Raw genomic sequence first — 21,756 nt, 5'->3', positions numbered from 1 at the left:
TTACTACCCACCACCAAAACCCATTAGTCTTTTTTTTTTTTTTAATAATTTATTCTTTCTTTGTGTAAATGTATATAAAAGCTTCCTACTCTGGTCACTTCTTTGTTCTCCTTTGAAGTCTCCAAGATATATGTAAAAATTCAATAAAATGCAGATGCTTTTGTCCTGTTAATCTTAGTTTCATTTTCCGATCCCACGAGGTTCTGACACAATTTCACAATCACTTTTGCCCCTTGTCCATTGTGTAAAACTCGAGTTTACATCATTCAACTTAATCAGAATGAAAGCTGGGGATTCAGAAAAGAAAACTGGCTTGGAGAGGATCTATCCTGTTTCTAGTGCCATCCCTCAGTCTGGTCACCAGATACTCATTTTCTTTTTCTTCCTACACATACAGCACTCTCGGCCACTCTTTAGTGGGACAGCTCCAAATCACATCCAGTTATTGTCTCAGTCTAAATGTGAGCCTTTCTGTCCCTAACATAAACTAAGACAAGGAGACTATAGATAAAATGACAAGTAATCTGTCACCATTCACTCCCAATATATAGTTCTGGTACAGGACACAAGTGGGAGGGCCTCTGCCAAGTGCTGAAGAGAAATTCATGAAACAAGGTTTCCATATACACTAAATACGTCCTTCAGAATGTACAAAACAAAATTTGAAGTCAAGTGAAAAAATTAATGTATAACTAACACGGATAAATTTAAACTGTTATGTGGAAGGACAATGGTCAAGGGACTGTTATTCCTGTTGAAAGATCTGTGATAGAATGATGATCCGAGAGAGAAGTGCATCTGTAGATTGACACGTGTCATTCATTGTGTAAAGCATAACAATATTTCCTTATGGATTTAGAATGATGGAATTAATATGCATAACTTGAATAGCATATATGTTATTATGGGCCAAGTTAATTAATGTTGTAAATCCTTTGTAATATCTAGAGGGAAGAAAAATATGTATCCATAGCTCTGTGCTCCAATGTGTTAAAAAAGGGATTTTCAGCTTCAATGATAAGGGTGTAGATGTTCAAAACTAGAACAAAAAATTGTTACAAATAACTACTAAATAGTGTTAAGTTTTTTAAAAGGACAAGATAAATTGAAACAGGTAGGTGAATAAATTCACAAAATAAGAGGATATATTTAAACCTAAATATATCAACTGTTACATTATATGGTATGGAATATCCAAGTCCCTGTCAACAGTTTTGGATGGCCCTAGACTTCCTTGGCAAGGGATTTAATTTTCATCAAGTGAAGCTGAAGGACAAGTTTTGAATTACTATTCAGACAACAACTAACATGCCGTGGCATCCTCAGATACCTACATCTACAGATGCTACAGATACACAGCATCACCCAGCAAGTCTTGCTATCCAGTCTCATCTAATATGGGCAGGTCCAAGGAAATCAAGGCCATGAAAAACTCAACTACCCAAGAAACCATCGTGTTGTCAGGAACTGGTCGTCTATTGTGTCCCGAAAATTAGAAAGTTTGACTTCAGTTAATCAACATATGCTTGCTGGGAGCTGATTGAGAAATCCATCAAAACAGGCTAAGCGCTTCAGGTCCACAGATGCAAAGTGTCTTAAAGGGAAAAAGTCATTTTCTGGGGCTTAACCCATCATCTTAATTATGCACGTCTTGCCAGCTGTTTTTCCTAACATGTCCCAGTTCATCCTCTCCTGACCATCTCCAATGCCAGCATCCTAGGCCAGTCCTTTGGCATCAGATTCCTGGACTATATACAGTGGTTTTTGCCCTCTGTCCTCCATCAATTCTTCCTTACTGGATTCACTATCTACAGAGAAGCCAGGGAGAAATTTAGAACCAAAGTGGTGACCACTCTGTCTTGCTACACATGTTCCTCAGCCTCTAATAGTAGTAGGAACAAAAGGCAAAGGATGTCACTGTCTACCGAAATAAAATCTCAAAATGTTCGAGTTGTGAGTTAAGTTTTATTTGGGGCCAAATGAGGACTAGAGCTCCGAGACAGCATTTTGAATAGCTCCAAGTAACAGCTCCAAAGAGTTTGAGGGGAAGGTGAGTATGTGTTATTCTGGTGAAGTGGGGTACAAGCAACCCAGCACAACTTTTCTGTAGAAGATTGCTGCTATTCCCATGGAGGTTACTGCTTGTCCTGAGGAGCAGATTGTTCCACTAATGATTTTAGTGTTTTTCTAGGTGTGAGAAGACACAAGAATTCAGGCTCTTAAAATCTTCCCCTGAAAATACCTAACTGTCTCAAGGTCTGTTCTGAGTTTTTCCCAGAGCACAGAGTGACTCATTCCTGATCTCCACCCTGAACTCCTTTCAGAGTGTGTTGAAGGTCAGAAGCTGCAGTGGCTCCTGATTTAATCCTTTCAGAGGCAGAGGGCAAGTGCCAAGGTGATTTAATCCTGGTAGAGGCAGATGGCAAGTGTTAAGTTTTAGTTGACATCACTTTGATCAAGGAAGTGATCAAAGGAAACATCACCAATACTGGGAAAACAGACATGTGTTTTCTGCTATCATACACTGATCAGGACAATGAAACACTTTTGTATTATCGTGGACAAAACCAAAATAGCAAGAACAAAAACAAACCAAAAAAGCAGACAAACTCAATATTTTTTTAAGGATATCTTACTGTACACTAACTGGGGGGAAATTTTAAAAAATAATTGGCATATAATCTTTAAAAAATAGCAAGGGAGAACAACTTAGAGGAAATCAGAGAGATTGTTCCAGATTAATGGATATTCAAGGGAGGAGAGAAGTCAGTGATGTTTATTATACTGTACATGATCCCAGACTGGGAAAACCAGATATAAAGGACATGAATATGACACTTTGGATAATTGGTCGAGAAGTACATAGTATTGTAGCAAAACAAAATGTCTTTTCTGAGATTAGTGTACTGAAGTTATGTAATATTAATTTATGAAATGCATATCTCTCAAAATATCCTGCATCATAGCCCATTATTAAAAGATAATCCTGAGAATAGGAACAGAAGCAGGATGGCTGTTCTCTGCATCGGCAGTGCTTAGTATACCAGAGGTACAATCTACAATAAATAAGAAAATACGTAACAATTGGAAAGAGGAAGGAAAGCTGTCCTCTTCTGATCACATTTCAGTATTTCCACAACTGTCCATCTTCATAAGTCTGATTCTGGATACCCTATTTACGCTTTCACCCATCCTAAACACCTCCATTTTTCCTCAGCTCTGTCCTACTTTTTTTTTTTTTTTTTTGAAGGAGCATCTCATTCTAGTAGTCCATGAAATCAAGTTACTTAGGTGCTCTACCCATCAACAATGATAGGTGTATAACGACTGCCTTTTGTTTCCTGCCTGAATATATCCCATGTAATAAACTGTGCTTTACCCACAAGATTCATGCTATAAATGTTGAGACACTGAACAAATACGACAGCAGAGTGTGCTGTTCATTTGTATCACTTCAGGTACTTTTTCAAATGCTACTCATCCCTTTTATCTCCTTTCTGATTGATTCAGGACCCAACTATTCATCTATTGGAGACAAAATCTTCAAGATGGCTATGATTGCAACGGTCATTTGCTTGATTTCATTCTGTCCTTAATAGATAACAATTTCCTCTACTCACCCACTGTGACACCGTTTTTATTTTCCTATTTCCCAGGCATTCTTTCCCAGCTTTTTTTTTTCTTTTGCCACAAGTGGCGAAACTCTTTATTATTTTAAGAGATTTCGGTAGTGTACAAAATTCACAAATGTCTTTCACAGATATTCTTCACTCCCCATGTAGACACTGTCACTCCAAGATGAGATGGAATCCCAAACCCTTTTTTTTTTCAGGGTTCAGCTCCTGAATGTGCTAGGTTGCTGCCCCTGGACCACCATACAGACAGCAAGAATCAACTAAGTAATTGGGAATTCTCTCCCAATAAGCAATGTTCTTAGAAGCATTGTATCTGAAGAAATCCAGAAATGACTATCAATCTGTAAAGCATTTCTGCTTTGGGGCTCAAGAGTGTTCACAAATCTCATGTATTTAAGGAAAGATGTTTGCTGAGAAAAATCACTCCCGTCCACCAGCCTGGGTACTGTTCAGTATCTTTCCTTTTTGTTCCTGGTTATTCCTTCTCTGTAATTTTCTCTCCCCCACAACCCCGAATACACATCGTGAACCAAGCAGCCCTCACTCTTCAATACTTCACATGCAATACAAGCACGTGGTAAGCAGTAACATGATGACAGTGACCTCCCAGCCCCCGAGCACACCTTGTGACCGAGTGTCAGGTGCTGATGCGTGCTTCTTTCGGTGGCAAAGACGCTGGGCTGGAGGAAGTCTGTAATGAAGTCTCCACCTCCCTCCCAAGAACAGTGGCTCTTTACATTAATTAGCCAATTAGAGAAACAAGTATTTCTCTCCCATTTATAAGCATTCCATCCTTTATTAAAATAAATATTGCTAAGGATTATATAAAGGAATACTCAGGGACTTTAAAAAATGTCAAATGTAAAGTCGGCCTGTTAGTGAATTACATTTTAAAATGCTTTGCTGTTGTCACATATTCTTCAAATTCTTGAATCTGTCTCCCCGTCTCACCACCCACACCATCATTTTGTGTAAGAAGGTTTTTTTTTTTTAAAAAAAAAAAAATATCTTTTGGGAGGGCGAGTTAATTAGGGTTTAAAATTTTTTATTTTAATGGAGGTCCTGGACATTGATCCCAGGGTTTCTGGTCAATAGTGGGTTCTTGTTGTTGTTTTGGTCAATAGTGTTTTGAATCAAAACTTGGTTTGTATACTAAGAAGGTTCTCAGCCCAAGTTATGATTCAAAACTGTTCTGACCAGAGACTCTCATTGACAAGCAAGTTCATCTACCTATCTTTGACAGCAGGGACACTTAATTAAATCACAGAACCGCTGTGATCAGGGGAAATTATGACCCATCTATACCCGAGAATTACCTCAGTTCTCAAGGGCTGCAGTTCAACCACAGCAAAGTGGTCTCTGTGGCTTAAGGAACTCTTAATTCTCACACCATGTCTTTGGCCCATGTTTTCTAATTTAAATTCATATTATGATTTCTTTTCAAAGACTCCTAGTTTTTACCCTTTCCCTTGCTCTTATTCTCACTCATTGTGCTAGTTCTATGATCTGTTCTTGTTACACATGACATTTCACATCTATGGACCACACAGGATACTGGCATCAACGCTTCCCCTGCCCAGCCTTGCAGTTTCCACTGGATGACTTCCATGTGTGTGAAGAGCTGGTTTCTTCTCCCGAAACGATGCTCCCTGCCCTCTCCCTCTACAGCACAGAAACAATTGATAAGGCAATGGTAACTACTGATATACAATGAAAAAGAAATTCTTTTCTGTAAATTTTAAAGTAAATGCCTTGAAGACAAAAACTGGAGGCTATTAGAATTACTGCTTTTGTCACATTATACAATTATTTGATTTTAGTGTTTCTGGGCAAAATTTTAATTACCTTTACTTAAGATAATCTCCTTTATAATTTAAAAGCAAGCTTATAGATATAAAAATCTGTTGATTTCTAATTATTTTGTCTAACATGTATGTGCAGCATAAACCTTGTTATTAATTCCAATAATGCTTACTGTGGTTCTATAGTGTTTAAAAAAATATTTATTTCTTTTGTGTAGGGGGGGGGATTATTTACTTATTTCTAGAGGAAATACTAAGGATTGAACCCAGGATCTCTAGACCAGCTAAGCACACACTCTACCACTTGAACTATACCCTCCCTCACATTATGTTTCTTGAGTGAACAATCATTTCAGATTGCAACTATGAACATGTATCATTTTCAAACGCATTACTGACATCTCAGCTATTCTTCCTTCCCCATGAAATGACCATAGCAGAAAATTAGCAAGTCAGTATAGTGGTGGCTGGTATAGTCGTTTCATTTTTAATCCAGTTGAAAATAATCCACATTTATTTCACCGACCACTGCTTAACTACACATGTATTTCTGGAAGAAACTTCCTTGAAGTAAATATGGATCCTTCCAATGTTGTTCAATCTCACATTTTATTACTTTAGCTTGCATTTCTGCATTTTCATCTATGTTTGAAGATGCTTTTATCTGATGTACACAGTGCCCACACACAGGTCTCCTTCAAAACAGAGCAGTCTTGTGTGCCACACAGGATTTTTTTGTATCAAAATATAGTTTACACTGTTTTGTTAGTTGCCGGTGTACAGCATGGTGATTTAGCTACACATATATACATTACTTTTTAATATTCTTTTTCATTATAGGTTATTACAAGATACCGAATATGGTTCCCTGATCTACACAGCAGGACCTTGTTTATCTATTTTATGTATAGTAGTGGGTATCTGTTAACTCTAAACTCCTTATTTATCCCTCATCCTACTTTCCCTTTTGGTAACCATAAGTTTGTTCTCTATGTCTGAGAGTCTGTTTCTGTTTTGTAAATATGTTCATTTGTATCATTTTCTTTTTTTAGATTCCACATAGAAGTGATATATGTGTCTTTGTTGGATCTACTTCACTTAGTATGGTGATCTCTTGGTCCATCCACATTGCTAATGGCATTATATTGTTCTTTCTTATGGCTAAGTAGTATTCCATTGTATATATACACTCTGACTTCATCCATTTATCTGTCAAAGAAAAATTAGGATACATCCGTGTCTTGGCTAGTGTGAACAGTACTTCTATGAAAATTAGGGTCCATGTATCTTTTCCAATTATTTTCTCTGGATATATGCTCAGGAATGGGATTGCTGGATATGCTAACTCTATTTTTACTTTTTAAGGGATCTGTATACTGTTTTCCATAGTGGCTGCACCAAATTACACTCCAACCAACAGTGTAGGAAGGTTCCCTTTTCTCCATACGCTCTCCAGTATTTATCATTTGTGGACTTTTTAAGGGTGGCCATTCTGTCTGGTCTGAGGTGACACCTCATTGTTGTTTGATTTACATTTCTCTGATAACTAGAGACATTAAACGTTTTCATCTGCCTGTTGGCCATCAGTATGTCTTCTCTGGAGTAATATCTATTTCGGTTTCCTGCCCATTGTTTTATTGGGTTATTTCTTTGTTATAGAGTTCTATGAGCTGTATCAAAATGTTTGTAATTACATCCTTGTCACCTTGTTTGCAGTTTTTTCTCCCATTCCATAGGATATACATAGATAGAATATACTTATATTTTAAATCAAATCCAGATGGAGTTGGGTTTATTCTCCAAAATGAAAATGATACGATGCTTACTTAAATTCCTTTCCATTCAATTTCTTTTCTTTGGTCAAATCCTTCCCACTTACATAACATACTTATTAATTTCATAATATTAGTATAATTTTATGAAAAACATACTTATGGGTAAAATTTTAAGGTATTTTGTAGGTATTTCGCATGGATATATATTAGTAGAAATACATTCAAAAGTGAATATTTAAGAAAGTCTCTTTAATTCCATGTCCCCATTTGACCTCACCCCCCTCTTCCCTCTGGTAACCACTAGTTTGTTTTCTGTAACTGCAAGCTTTTTTTTCTATTTTGCATATATGTTCATTCTTAGTATATCTGGATTCCAAATATAAGTGTTATCACAGAGTATTTGTTTCTGTGTGACATTATTTCACGAGGTATAATATTCCCCAGTTTTATGGAAGTTGCTGCAAGTGGCAGAATTTCATCCTTCCTACAGCTGAGTCACGTCCGTGTGTATATGCCTCACATCTCCTTTATCCACTCGTATGCTGACGGGCATTTGGTTTGTCCTCATATCATAACCACTGTAAACAGGGCTGCTGTGAACTTCAGGGTGCATAGATCTTGGATTTGTATTTTCCTATTTTCTAGATAAGTATCCAGGGGTGGAATTGCTGGATCATAGTTAGTTCTAATTATAGTTTTCTGAAGAACTTCCAAACTGTTTCCCATAGTGGCTACACAAATTTACATTCCCACCAACAGTGTATAAGGGTTTTCTATTCTCTACATCCTCACCAACATTTGTTATTTGTAGACTCTTTGCTGACTGCCATTCTTACAGTTGGCAGGAGATATCTCTGGGTTACTCGGATTGCATTTCTCTAATAATTAGCATTGTTGACCATCTTTTCATATGCCCGTGAGCCAGCTATATGGCTTCTCTGGAATAATGGTTATTCAGTACTTCTATTTTCTGGTCGGATTGTTTGGGTTTTTTATATATTGAGTAGCATGAGCTGTTCATATATTTAGGATATTAACCACTTGTTAGTCATATTACTTCCAAATATTTTTTCATTCCAAAGGTTGTCTTTTCATTTTGTCAATGGTTTTCTTTGCTGTCTAAAAGGTTTTAAATTTAATCAGGTCCCACCATTTGTTTATTTTTGCTTTTATTTATTCTGTGTTAGGAAACAGATCCCCCCAAAATACTGCTACAATTTATGTCAAAGAGTGTTCTACCTATATTGTCTTCTAGGCATTTTCTGGTTTCAGGTCTTACATATTTCTTTAACTCATTTTGAGTTTATTTTTGTATATGTTATGAGGTAATGGTTTAATCTTACTGTTTTACATGCCCTGAACCAGGCAGCCTGGCACTGAATCCTAAATCCCTGTCCAAGCTGGGAGCTTACAAGATGACACACCCTCCTTGGGCCTCAGTTTCCTCCCTAGAAATGGTCTCTTGGCTGCAGGCCTAATGCAGATGCATCCTCCCAACCTCTTATCACCTCAAACTCCTACACTCCCAGTGTGGTTCTCATCTACTGCATTCGTAAGGCCCTTTTTCCATTGTGAACTTTGTTATGTCAAAGCAAATGGCTCTTTTGGATAAAAGACATCACATTCCTTGCACTCATAAGGCCTTTCTCCACTCTGAACTCTGATGATAAAGGAGGCCAGACCTATCAGTAGAAGATTTCCCACATTCCCTGGACTCAGAAGGCTTTCCTGCAGTGTGAACTCTCTGATGATAACACAGGCTAGATCGAGCAGTAAAAGATTTCCCACACTGACTGCACTCATAAGGCTTTTCTCCACTGTGAACTCTCTGATGGTAACGAAGGCCCGACCAAACCATAAAAGATTTCCCACAATCACTACACTTAAAAGGCCTTTCTCCAGTGTGAACTCTCTGATGAACACGGAGACCAGAACTCCTAATATAAGATTTGCCACATTCACTGCACTTGTAAGACCTTTCTCCAGTGTGAACTCTCTGATGATAACGAAAGTTAGACTTATCATTAAAAGATTTCCCACATTCACTGCACTTAAAAGGCTTTTCTCCAGTGTGCATTCTCCTATGGAAACTGAGGTGGTTGCTTTGGCTAAAGGATTTCCCACATTCATTGCACTTAAAAGGCCTTTCTCCAGTGTGAACTCTCTGATGAACACGGAGGCTAGAACGCCAAATATAAGCTTTCTCACATTTATTGCACTTATAAGACCTTTCTCCAGTGTGAGCTCTCTGATGATGACGAAAACCAGACCTATCATAAAAAGATTTCCCACATTCATTGCACTCAAAAGCCTTTTTTCCAGTGTGCATTTTCCTATGGAAACTGAGGTGGCTGCTTTGCCTAAAGGATTTTCCACATTCATTGCACTTAAAAGGCCTTTCTCCAGTGTGAACTCTCTGATGTCGAACTAATTGGCACCTTCGAAAAAAAGATTTATCACAATACTTGCACTCATAAGGCTTTACTCCCACGTGAATTTTCCTATGGTCATCGAGGTATTCCCTTCGACAGAAGGACTTCCCACATTCACTGCACTCAAAAGGCTTTTCTCCAGTGTGGATTTGCCCATAGGCACTAAGGCGGTGGCCTTGGATAAAGGATATTCCACAGTCTCTGCATTCATAAGGGCTTTGTCCAGTGTGAACTTTCCGGTGCTGAGTAAGTTTACATCTTTCAGTGCAGGTTTTCCCACATTTGTTGCACAAACAAAGCCCTTCACTACTGAACACTCTTTTATCCTGAACAAGTATGTCTCTGTGGCTGGAGGCCTTCTTGCATTCTCTGATGCTGAGATGACTTTTTCTACTGCGAAAAACAGCTCCACATTTGTCACTGTTTAGTTTCTTACTAGGATTAGCAGCCTGTTGCTGAAGCCCCATGTTAGCCAGAAAATCCTTCCCAATCTTCCTGTAGGTAAAGAGGTTCCCTGATGCATTGACTGTGCAACTCTTCAAAAATGAGGGTCCCCCCACATCACATCTGAAGTGTTTCTCTCTAATGTGCTGCCTCTGGGGCTGTTGAAGGTCTACAGTGAAATAGAACTGCTTCCCATATGTCCCACGTGTGTATGATTTCTGCCCTCTATGTGTTCCCTGGTGTTCAGCCAAGTGCAGGATGTCTCTCAAGACTTGGACACACATCTTACATGGCTGGCCCTTCTCAGGAGACACACCTGCCCCAGAAGTCCTGATCTGTGACACTCCTACAGGTGAGCTCTGTTCACAAGGTGGCTGTTCATCCTCAACTCCATGACAAGAACCTGAAAACGAACAAGTGATGTTGAAGAACATGCTGACTTTAATGAGGCTGGGGAATGGGGGAGGCGGGAACGACACCAACACAAGGGTACCTTTGACACATGAAACGATCAGTCCAAGGGATTGTGTTTGGAAAATCAAGTTGGGATCAAACTGAGGACGCAGCTGCTGTGCATTACTGGCTCTTAACATCACAGAATTGAGCCGGCCTCACCAAGCCCAAGGTACAAGGACTGGATGTGGCCCAAGTGTGAAAGGCATCTTCTACAATTCACTCTTCTGTCAACGCTGGTGACCTATGATACTATTTAAAAGTATATGTACAGGCCCCAGAAAATCTCACTGGAACAGGCAACTAGTGTTCAAGGAATATTAAAGGTTACCCCTGTGTTTTAGGACATAAATAATGCCAGAAACTAGTATGGGGAAAACAGTGATCACTTACCACATGAGGTAAGTGATCTAGAGAGGTGGTAGGGAGTTTATACCAGGCTGAAGTCAGGATAAAAGGGAGAAACAGTACAAATGACAAGCTGTAAGGGTGTCAACAATGGAGAAAGGATGACAGAAGTGATCTGTGGCCACTGGCAATGGCACTAAAACAGCAGTCAGACAAGACAGGTTCCTAGTATGACTTCAGCAGAGTCCTGACATCAAGCCCTCTCCCAGCTGCCACTCATTCTGGCCAGGCTATCCCTGGGCTCTTTTTGGCTGAAACAACGGTCATGTCCATCCCAGGAGCACCAAGGACTCTCCACCTCCAGCTGAACGACTACATAGGACACAAAGGATACAAGTCCTAATGGAAAGTCAGGACAGGTGAGTGGCCAACACTGGCCCAGAGGAACTCAGTTCACAAGAGAGAAAGAATGGATACTTACATACTAAAAAAAGAATCTCCAAGGAGCTAGAGGAAAGGAGGAAGAGCAGGAGTACAAAGTGTTAGGAATCAATCTCTCCACCTAAAAAACAACTGTACTGTCAGAATTTAACTGATGTAAATATTTTGCAACTCTGGAGTCTACTGTAGATTTCCATTGTCTGAAATTACATTAACTTTGTTAAGTTCAGTTCTTAGCATGTAGTAGCCACCAACAACCCCAACCCAAGTTCTAGGGCAGACAGCTGGGCACATGTCCCTGGAGCAGTGTGCATGCAGCCTGCAGGAGCTGGAGTGGGAACAAAGCACCTGGTCCACCAAGTATCAGAGATGTGCACTCTGCTGCTTCTGAAAGCAGACGGTTGACACAGAGGTGTACTGGCATTGCTGTAAATAGTACCAGCACCATACAAAGCACCAGCCAACCCTGGATGAAGCACACCCAGGAAATTTAAAGGGCCAATGTCTATTCTCCCTCTCTTCATCGTTCTTGTTTTCCCTTTTGGGGAGTGAGATATTTAGGGACCAGGACAATAAAAAGTAAACATTTGTATGGGGGAACTTTAAAACTCATAGCACACCTTCAAGCAAAGGAACAGTGAAAAGACCTTACATTTCCACCTCGTGTTAACATTCAGAAAAGACACCCTAAAACCATCAAAAACAAAGAGAAAACACCACACAGCAAATCTTGGTTAAAAAGGAAACAGGAGATTCCTCAGAAGACTGGGAATAGACTTACCATATTACCCAGGAATCCCGCTCTTGGGCATATATCCAGAAGGAACCCTACTTCAAAATGACACCTGCACCCCAATGTTCACAGCAGCACTATTTACAACAGCCAAGACATGGAAACAGCCTAAATGCCCATCAACAGATGACTAGATAAAGATGTGGTATATTTATACAATGGAATAGTATTCAGCCATAAAAAGTGACAACATAACACCATTTGCAGCAATATGGATGTTACTGGAGAATGTCATTCTAAGTGAATTAAGTCAGAAAGAGAAAGAAAAACACCGTATGAGATCGCTCATATGTGGAATCTAAAAAAAACAAAAACAAAAACAAAAACAGAAAACAAAAAACAAAACAAAAAAACATAAATACAAAACAAAAACAGACTCATAGACATAGAATACAAACTTGTGGTTGCCAGGGGGATGGGGGTGAGTGGGAAGGGACTGGGATTTCAAAATGTAGAATAGATAAACAAGATTGTACTGTGTAGCACAGGGAAATATATGCAGGATCTTGTGGTGGCTCACAGCAAAAGAGAATGTGACAATGGATGTATGTATGTTCATGTATAACTGAAAAATTGTGCTCTACACTGGAATTTGACACAACATTGTAAAATGACTATAACTCAATAAAAAAAGTTAAAAAAAAAAGAAAACAAAACAAAAAAAGAAAACAAAACAAACAAAAAAAAGAACTGACAGAAAAATAGCCCCAAACTATGCATATTGACTACATGTTTCTCAAGACATGTAGGAAAAAACAACAATAAAAGAGTTGCTTTCACACCACTGGATATCATGGGAGAAAAGGACCTAAAGCAAGCAAGCAAGCAAGAAGAAGGCCACCTGTCTATGACCGGGTCTTCATTCCACCAGAGTCCATGGACAAGGGGCTGAGCCCAGGGGCAGAAGGAAGCTAAAAAATGGCTAGAGAAATAGTGAGGGAATTTTGCTAGAGAATTTTATATTTGCAATTAAAAAAAAATCTATTCCTAAAATGTTGTGCCCTCCAAATTTTAGTTTCCTGGTGAATAGCTCTGGTGGCTTGACCTTAGTTTTTTTTTTTTTTTTTTTCCAATGGGTAGTTTGGGTAAATTAAATAGTCTTGTTCAAAAAAAAAAAAAAAAAGGAAACAGGATTTCCACAGCTACAATATTATCAGATAAAAATGCTCAGTTTTCAACAACAAAAAGTCACAAGGCATACAAAGAAACAGGAATATATGATGCAGTCAAATGAAAATAACAAATCTATAGCAATTGTCCCTTCTGAACAGGTACACAAGGAACAAACAGTTGGTGAACTGACTAGAAAAAGACTTTAAAACAACTGTCTGAAACATGTTCAAATAGCTACACAAGTGGATGAAAAAAAATTGCCCAAACAAAAGGGAAATAACAATAAGTAGTAAGTACTATAAAAAATTGAGCACCTGAAAAGGCCAATTTCTGAAGTGAAAAAAAAATCTCTAGAAGGATCCAACGCAGAAAAACATTCCAGATTTGATGAAAGACACGGATATAAACACCTAAGTATCTCAATGAACTCCAAGCAGGATAACCTTTGAGACCCACATTGCGGCACATTATAATCAAACTGTTCAAAGGCAGAGACAAAGAGTGAATCTCAAAATCATCAAGAGAGAAAGGATCCCCAACAAGATTATCAGTAGACTTCTCAACAGAAATCTTGGGGAGCCAGAAAGCAGTGGGGCTGATACACTCAAGTCATTGAATGAAAAATGTGGCAAACAAGAATCCTAGATCAGGCAAGATCATCCTTCAATAGTAAGGAGAAATTAAGGTATTCTCAGGGAAACAAAAGCTGAGGAAGTCCTTTACGACTACACCTGTAAAGGGAGTCCTTCAGATTGAAATCAAAGGAAACTAAACAATAATTCAGTTATTTGAAGAAATAAAGATATCTGAAAGTTAAGTTACAGAAAATTTTAACAGCCAGTTTCATTATAACATTATCAGTGCATGTACTTGTTTTCCTACATGATTTCGGAGACTCTCACATGTTAAAATATAAGTCGCAGTTTAACCACTCATCATATAAAGATGTAATTTTGTGAAAACAGTAATTGAAAATGGTGGGGACAGAGCTGTATACCATCAGATTTTTTAGTGTTATTGATGGTAAACTGGTATAAATTAAAATTAGTATGCTCTAGCTTTAGGATATTAAATGTAATCCCAATGGTAACTACAACAAAAGATATATGGGAACACAATGGAAACAAGAAGGGAATTAAGACATTTCACTACAAAAACATCAACTAAATGCAAGGAGAAAATAACAAAAAATAAGGCAAACAAATCCCTAAACACACAAGAAAGAAAGTATAAAATAAGAAAAAGTATCTTTCATCAGAAATTGCTATAGATGTAAATGGATTAAACTCCCAAAGCAAAAGACTGACTTGCAGAATAGATTTTAAAAATGCTCTGACTATATACTGCCGACCAAAGACAAGTTAAAAATGAAAGGTTAGAAAAGATATTTCATGTAAATAGTAACCAAAACACAGGTGTGGCTACTATTAATACAAGACAATAAAGATTTTAAGTCTAAAAAGGGTACAAAGGACATTATATTTTGACAAGAGATTTAACTTAAGAGGCAGAAATAATTAGATATATTTACACACCGAATAATACACCATCAAAATATATAAAGCAAAAACTGACAGTTGTAAGGAGGAACAGTCCTACAATAACATTTGGAGATTTCAATACTCTGCTATCAATAATGGATAAGAACAACAGATTTAATTAGATAAAGATTATACAAACTACACTCTCAAACCTCAATGGAATGAAGATAAAAATCAACATACAGAAAACTGAAATATTCACAAATTTGTGGAACTCGGATAATATGCCCTTAAACGACCAATAGTTTCAAGAAAAAAAGTCACAAAGGAAACTAGAAAATAAAACTTAGAAGATGCAGCAAAAGCAGTACTGAGGGGAAAACTGAGAGCAAAAAATGCTTACATCAAGATAGAAGAAATGTCATGACTCAACAAGCTAACTTTACAACTCGACGAACTACAAAAAGAACAAAGTAAACGAAGCTTTCTGGAAAAGGAAATGGTAAAGATTAGATTAATAAAAGCCAGACCATTCTGTTCTTAACAAAGCCTGTCCTAATCAAAATTATTGAACCAGAGCCTAACCTGCTGCAGTTTTATCAGAGCCAAACTTGTCTGGGAAAAACAAAATACTCAACTTCAGCCCCCCTGTGCCCATCCTCTCCCACCTAAGGGAAGGAAAAATAAATTGAAAAGCCCTTGTGAGGTTCACAGTCTAGACACAGAAACTCATTAAAAGCCTGAAAATTAAACACACTATGAATGCTTACAGGGCTATGCCTGTTTTCTCACCACACCTTACCAACACACACCAATACAGGACTATCATCATGCCAGTTTTCAAGATAATATTACAGGGCACACTAAAAGGGGGGAAAAAGGTTTTAGAAGACAAAGGAAGCTTCAGAGCTGGAATCAGATTATTACAGGGATGTTGCAATACTGATATTGGGAGTAAGAGATAACTATGATTAATGTGCTAATTAAAGTCTGCTAAGGATAAAGTACATATTACATGAGACCAGAGGGCAATATAAAGCAGACAGGTGGAAATTCTAAGAAAGAACCAAAAAAAAAAAAAAAAAAAAAAAGCAAGAGATCAAAAACACAGTAATAGAAATGAAGATGGCTGTGATGGGCTCATTCACAGACTGTACACAGCTGAGGAAAGAATCTGAGCTTGATGTTCTCTTAGTAGAAACTTCAAAAAAAAAGGAAAAAGAAAAGAAACTTTCAGAACTGTAAAGCAAGCAAACAAAAAAAGACTAAAAACAATAAAACAAAAATATTCAAGAACTGTGGGACAACTACAAAAGAATTAATATACATGTATAGAAACATCACAAAGAGAAAGTGAAAAAAGGAACAAAGAAATATTTCAAGCAATAATGATGGAGAACTTCCACCAAATTAATGTCAGACACCAACTCACAGACCCAGGAAGCTCAGAGAACATCAAACTGGTTGAATACCAAAAAAACACACCTAGGCATACCATATTCAAAAGCAGAAAGAAAAATCCTGAAACATCTTACCTACAGAGGAGCAACAAAAAAAATTACATTTGAAGTCTCCTCACAACTCATGCAAACAGAATGCAGTGAAACATTTCAGGTGCTGGGGAGGGACACGGGGAAAGCCTCAACAACCTAGAAGTCAACATCCACTAAAATTAACCGTCAAAAGTGATGGTGAAATACAAACCTTCTTAGACACAGAAAATTTGTGGGAATTTATTAAAACAAGTTCTACAGATGGAAACTGATATAAATCAGAAATCTGGGTTTCACACATATAGGAAGAGTATCAAGAATAAAAACTTTAAAAGAGAAATCACACAATGTCTTTTCTCAGACCACACTGGGTTACACCAGAAACCAGTAACAGAAGAATAGGAACAAAATTCCAAAATATTGTGAAAGTAAACAATAAATCTACAAATAACACATAGATCAAAGAAGAAATCACAGACCAACATCACTCATGAACACAGGCACAAAAATCCTCACAAAATATTACTAAATTCATTCAAAAACTGTATAAAAAGAATTAAACACCACAATGAAGTGGGATTTACCCAAGGTTTGCAAGGCTGGTTTAACATTCGAAAGTCAATTAATATGATCCATATCAACAGATTAAAAAAACAAATGATTGCATTAATAAATGCAGGGAAATAACCTGACAAAACCCAACACTCACTCATGAAAACTATCTATCTCTTAGTGAACTAAACATAGAGGAAAACTTCAACTTGCTAATGTAAATAAAACCCTACAGCTATTATCATACTTAACAGAGAAAAACTAGAAGCTTTCTCACTGAGAAAAGGCAAGGATGTTCCATCTTACCACTCCTTTTCAGCTTTATATTGGAATTCAAAATTAACGCCATGGAATAAGGTTATGTAAAAGATGTACTGATTTGGACGGAAAGAAGAAAACGCTTCATTCTCAGATAACATGATCAACTATGTTAAAAAAAACAAAAAACAAAAAACAAACCAAACCAAACCAAACCAAATCCTGGAATGAAACAGCAATTATTTCAAACTATACCAAGGTTTCAAAATATAAGGTTAATATACAAAAGTCAATCACCCTCCAATATACCAGCAATGAACATGTGAAATTTAAAATTAAAAGCACAATACTGTGTACATTACTATAAAAAAGAAAAACAATTCAAGAAAGAAATACTTATTTATAAATCTACCAACAAGATGTGTGTGTGGGAAACTATAAAACTCTGATGAATGAAATGAAATAAATAAATAAATGGAAAGGTATTTCATGTCCATAAATAGAAAGACACACTATTGTCAAGATGTTAGTTCTATCCAACTTGATCCACAGATGCAATGCAATCCAAATCAAAACTCCAGTAAGTTATTTTGTGGCTAGAAACAAACTGATCCTAAAGTTTATATAGAGAGGCAAAAGTCCCAGAACAGCCAACACAGTACTGAAAAACAAAGATGACAGACTGACACTACTAAATTTCAGGAATTAGTGGGGAGGGTACAGTTCAAGAGCAAGAGCGTAAACTTAGCATGCATGAAGTCCTAGGTTCAACTCTAGGCACCTCCTCTAAATATAAATAAATAAAGCTTATCACCTCCCCCTGCCCCTCCCCCCAAATTAGTATCTAGTCCTCAAGCCAGGGTGGTATTCTTGAAAGAATAGATAAATCGATCAATGAACAGTATTGAGAGCCCAAAAATAGACCCATAGAAATACAGTCAATTAATCTTTGACAGATAAGCAAAGGCAATACACAGAGAAAAGATTAAGTCTTTAATAAATGATACTGGAACAACTGAACATAACATACAAAAAAAAAAAAAAAAAGAATCTAGACACAAACCTTTCACCCTTCACAAAAAGTAACTCAGAATGGATCAGACAAAATGTTAAATAGAAAATTCATACCAATCTCTAAAAACATATACAAAAATAAACTTAAAATGGTTTAAAGACCTAAATGTAACACTGGAAACTATAAAACTCCTAGAGGAAAACATAGGTAGAACACTCCTTGACATAAATCACTGCAATTTTCTTTTGGATCCATCTCCTAGAGTAATGGAAATAAAACCAAAAACAAACAAATGGGGCTTAATTAAAATTAAAAGCTTTTGTACAGCAAAGGAAACCATGAGCACAAGAAAAAGACAAACTATTGAATGAAAGAAAATAGTTGCAAACAATGATACTTCAATAAAGATATGGGGAAAAGGGAAAAAACTGAAAAACTTTTGTACACCAAAGGACACTATGAATACAGGAAAACGGCAACCACAGAATGGGAGAAAGTATTTAAAAATCATGTACACAACAAGGGATTATTATCCAGAATATAGAAAGCCCATAACACAACCACCAAATAGTCAGCAAGTATAAAAATGAAAAAGGATTTGAACAGATATTTTTCAAGTGATATACAAATGGCCAATAACCACATCATTAGGGAAATGCAATCTAAATGGTAAAAAATACACCAGTTCACACCAGTTAGGACAAGTACCCAAAGAAGAGAAAATAACAGATGCTGGTGGGGATGTAGAATTGGGATCTTGGAAAAGGGTCTTACAAGAACAGCTCAAGGTCTGCTTTAGTAGTGACCATGTCAATGACAACAGTTTGTTGTACAGTCAGGCACCGCTTAATGTCAGGTACATGAGTGGAGCAAAATTTCTATACCAAGGAACTGGACAGTCAGCTGGCCAGAGAGAGGGCAAGCAAGGAGGGATCTCCCAGGCTGAGCGCAAGACCACTGACCCTCAATCACTACCTGCATGTTGCTGGGACACCAGCAGTTCCCGCAATAAGAATGCACTCAGCCGAACCATAGTAACCCCAGCACCTATCCAGGGAATTGAAGAAAAAAGTAAGTGCCCACGGTACAGAACTGAGAAATCAGAGCTCCCCACGGGCAAGAGCCTAGTTCGGAGGATAGGGATGGGTGTGAGGGCCTTACCCAGCATGGATACAAGGGCAAAGTTCTCCAGCATGACATCAAGGTACAGACATATCTGAACCTCATCAAGCAGACACCATTCCTCCCGGGAGAAGTACACAGCCACATCCTCAAAGGTCACACTGTCCTGCTATAATGGGGACAAACAAAACCATGAACAGTCTCACTCCTGAAAACCCACGACCCATCTTCCCACACATCTACCCTACTGCCCAACTAGATGGAGCCTTGAGACCTGGGTAAGAAAACCTTCCTGCCCTGATCTGAATCTCCCATGGCCTCCAGAATACACAGGCATTCATTTCAAACCTAACTCCTGCTCTTCACTGCTGTTTATTCCCATCAGAAATTACCTAAACCAGCTCAGCCTCACTTGAAACCAGTTATCACCTACTGGAACCGGTTCGAGCAATAACCCACAGTACGTTCTATTGGTGGTAGGAAACGCATACACTCTCCATATTCCCCATCCTGGACTCAGGATCCTGAGCATGGGATTAACCAGGGTCCCCAAACCAAAGGGCTTGAAGAATGGCAGGTGAAGACACGCGAAGGCATCTCAAATACACAAAATGTGTGCGTAGGGGGATGGGGACAAACTCCACTTAATAAAAGTGCTTCTACAGCCCTGGAAGTCTGTGGGAAAAGCGAAGCCACGAGGAAACTAACCGTGGCGATGGCTAGGGACTCAGGCCTTCCTGGAGCAACATAACCTCCCTGAGTCATTCCTCAGTGCTATTTCTGACCAGTTGTGACCTTCGAAAAGCAAAAACTGCCTTCTGCCTCAATGTTCTTATCACCCCCTAGAGTCCGCCCTTCCAGTGAACGGGCTTTAGAATACTTTTAAAAGCCTAATTCAGTTCGTATTCTTCCTTGGCTCAAAACTGCACGGCTCCCAGGGACCTAATTATAAAGGAACAATCACTCCTCCACCATTCCAGGTGCAACTGGGCATCAAAATTTGTTTCTCGGAGAAACAAGATAGACTCCAGGTTCCCCGAAGTTTCCGGTTCACTTGCATCACGGCCACCACACGACACTGGTGGGCAGAAACAGGGGCCCCGTCCCGAAGGCCTCACGGTCCTGGACCAGGGGCCTGGGCTAAAACGACGGAAACAGGCGTCCCCCGCTCGGGGCGTTACTATCTGGGTGGGAAACGGGCAGGGGAGAACCCGCAGCAGCAGCACTTACCTGAGCCCCGACCCTCAGCGCAGCCGCCGCCATCCGAGCCTCTGCGCGGAGCAGAGTGGCCGCAGACGAGTGACCGGGTCGGCTCGGCACCGACACTCCTCGCAGGCAGCGGTGTCCCCGACCCTCACACCCGCCCCCGTGCAGCGCGCACACAACCTCCTCCTGCGCCTTCCAGCCCGTCACCTCGCTCCCCTCAAGGGACACGCGACCTTCTCACGTGGCCAACAGACTCCACAGCAACCAAAATGGCCGCCAAGTAGACGCCGGAAGTCCCTCCCCGAAATGTTCGCTGACCCGGAAACGCCTCCTTTCTGGGTTTTCATTGGACTAACGTCGCTGCCCCTTGGCGCACAATCTTCTGGGTAATGTAGTGCTAAGGTCTCAGGGAAGGGCGCCCCACACTGGAATCATCCAGAAAAGAGCCAAGGAGCACCGCGGAGGCACTGGGAAATGACTTCTAAGGAGGGGGAGGGATTCATGGAGAACCGTGGCAGAGGGAGGTTGCATTTTGCTTTGAGAGCCTTTGGTGCTACTGATCACTAAAGTGCGCCTTTATTAACAATAGTCATTCAGATATTTTATTCATTCAACGTTGCAGTGTATATTGAAGAACAAACGTACATGTGTAAAACAGTTTTATATTCCAAGTACAAAACAACTTAATGTTTAAGGATAGATCAGTTGTTGAGTAATGGCCCAGTTTCAAGAGTTAAGAAACAGCCCAGAGATGGCGACAGAGACACCATTGGTTTAATAGGGAAGGGATTTTACTTATCCAAAGGGAGGTCCTGGAGGGACACCACATTGTGGCCCACAGACAGCAGGCAGCATGTGACAGTAGTCTTCCGTATTTGAGGGAGAGAAAGGTTACAAGCTTTAGAGGGAATTGGGGTCAGGTTGGCTCATCAACTTTCAGCTCGCCCTCTGATAAAATATCAAAATGAAGACTTTCTGATCTAAAGATTAACAAAAATAACTAGCCGGGGCTGGGATGAAGTACTAGGCATTTATTTACTGATTAGGCTCTCTGATTAAGAGGGAAGGTGCGTCAGATGAGTCGGGTGTAGGTGAAGGAGGAAGTGGTGGAGCAGGGGAGGTGCAAAGAGCAAGAGAACCGCCTTCGTGGGTGGCCTGTTCATACGTACACCAGCGTTTCTCCCTGAGTTGGGCACTATCACTGACTATACAGGCAGGAGAGCCTCTTCGGTGGGACCAGAAACAGTGCTTTCCCCTTTGTCCATCTGCTTCAGGGCTGCCCATTATCTCCTCTCCATATTCCCAGTCACAGTCCTGCCTGCCTTTTTTCCTGTTCCTGACCAAAGCTTTCAAAATGACTTTCACACTTCAGGCTGGATGCATCTCAAGAGCA

General features: G+C 39.2%; 1 protein-coding gene across 2 annotated transcripts; it reads right to left on the bottom strand.

Moving 5' to 3' along the window:
- Positions 1 to 2,758: 2,758 nt before the first annotated feature.
- LOC135322143 (zinc finger protein 211-like) lies at positions 2,759 to 20,673 on the bottom strand. Of its 2 annotated transcripts, XM_064489947.1 has the most exons (3): positions 20,388 to 20,670; positions 19,197 to 19,326; positions 2,759 to 10,491 (listed from the first exon to the last, which is right to left on the bottom strand). In XM_064489947.1, the coding sequence occupies exons 1-3, from the start codon at positions 20,418 to 20,420 to the stop codon at positions 8,846 to 8,848; spliced, it is 1,809 nt and encodes a 602-aa protein (XP_064346017.1). In that variant the 5' UTR covers positions 20,421 to 20,670; the 3' UTR covers positions 2,759 to 8,845. The 2 variants fall into 2 exon arrangements, with proteins under 2 accessions (XP_064346017.1, XP_064346018.1); XM_064489948.1 differs by lacking the exon at positions 19,197 to 19,326 and having other exon boundaries at positions 20,388 to 20,673.
- Positions 20,674 to 21,756: the final 1,083 nt, after the last annotated feature.

The sequence above is a fragment of the Camelus dromedarius genome, chromosome 9 (assembly GCF_036321535.1).
Source record: "Camelus dromedarius isolate mCamDro1 chromosome 9, mCamDro1.pat, whole genome shotgun sequence".
Classification (NCBI taxonomy): Eukaryota; Metazoa; Chordata; class Mammalia; order Artiodactyla; family Camelidae; genus Camelus; species Camelus dromedarius.
This window is presented reverse-complemented; position numbering and strand designations above follow the sequence as displayed.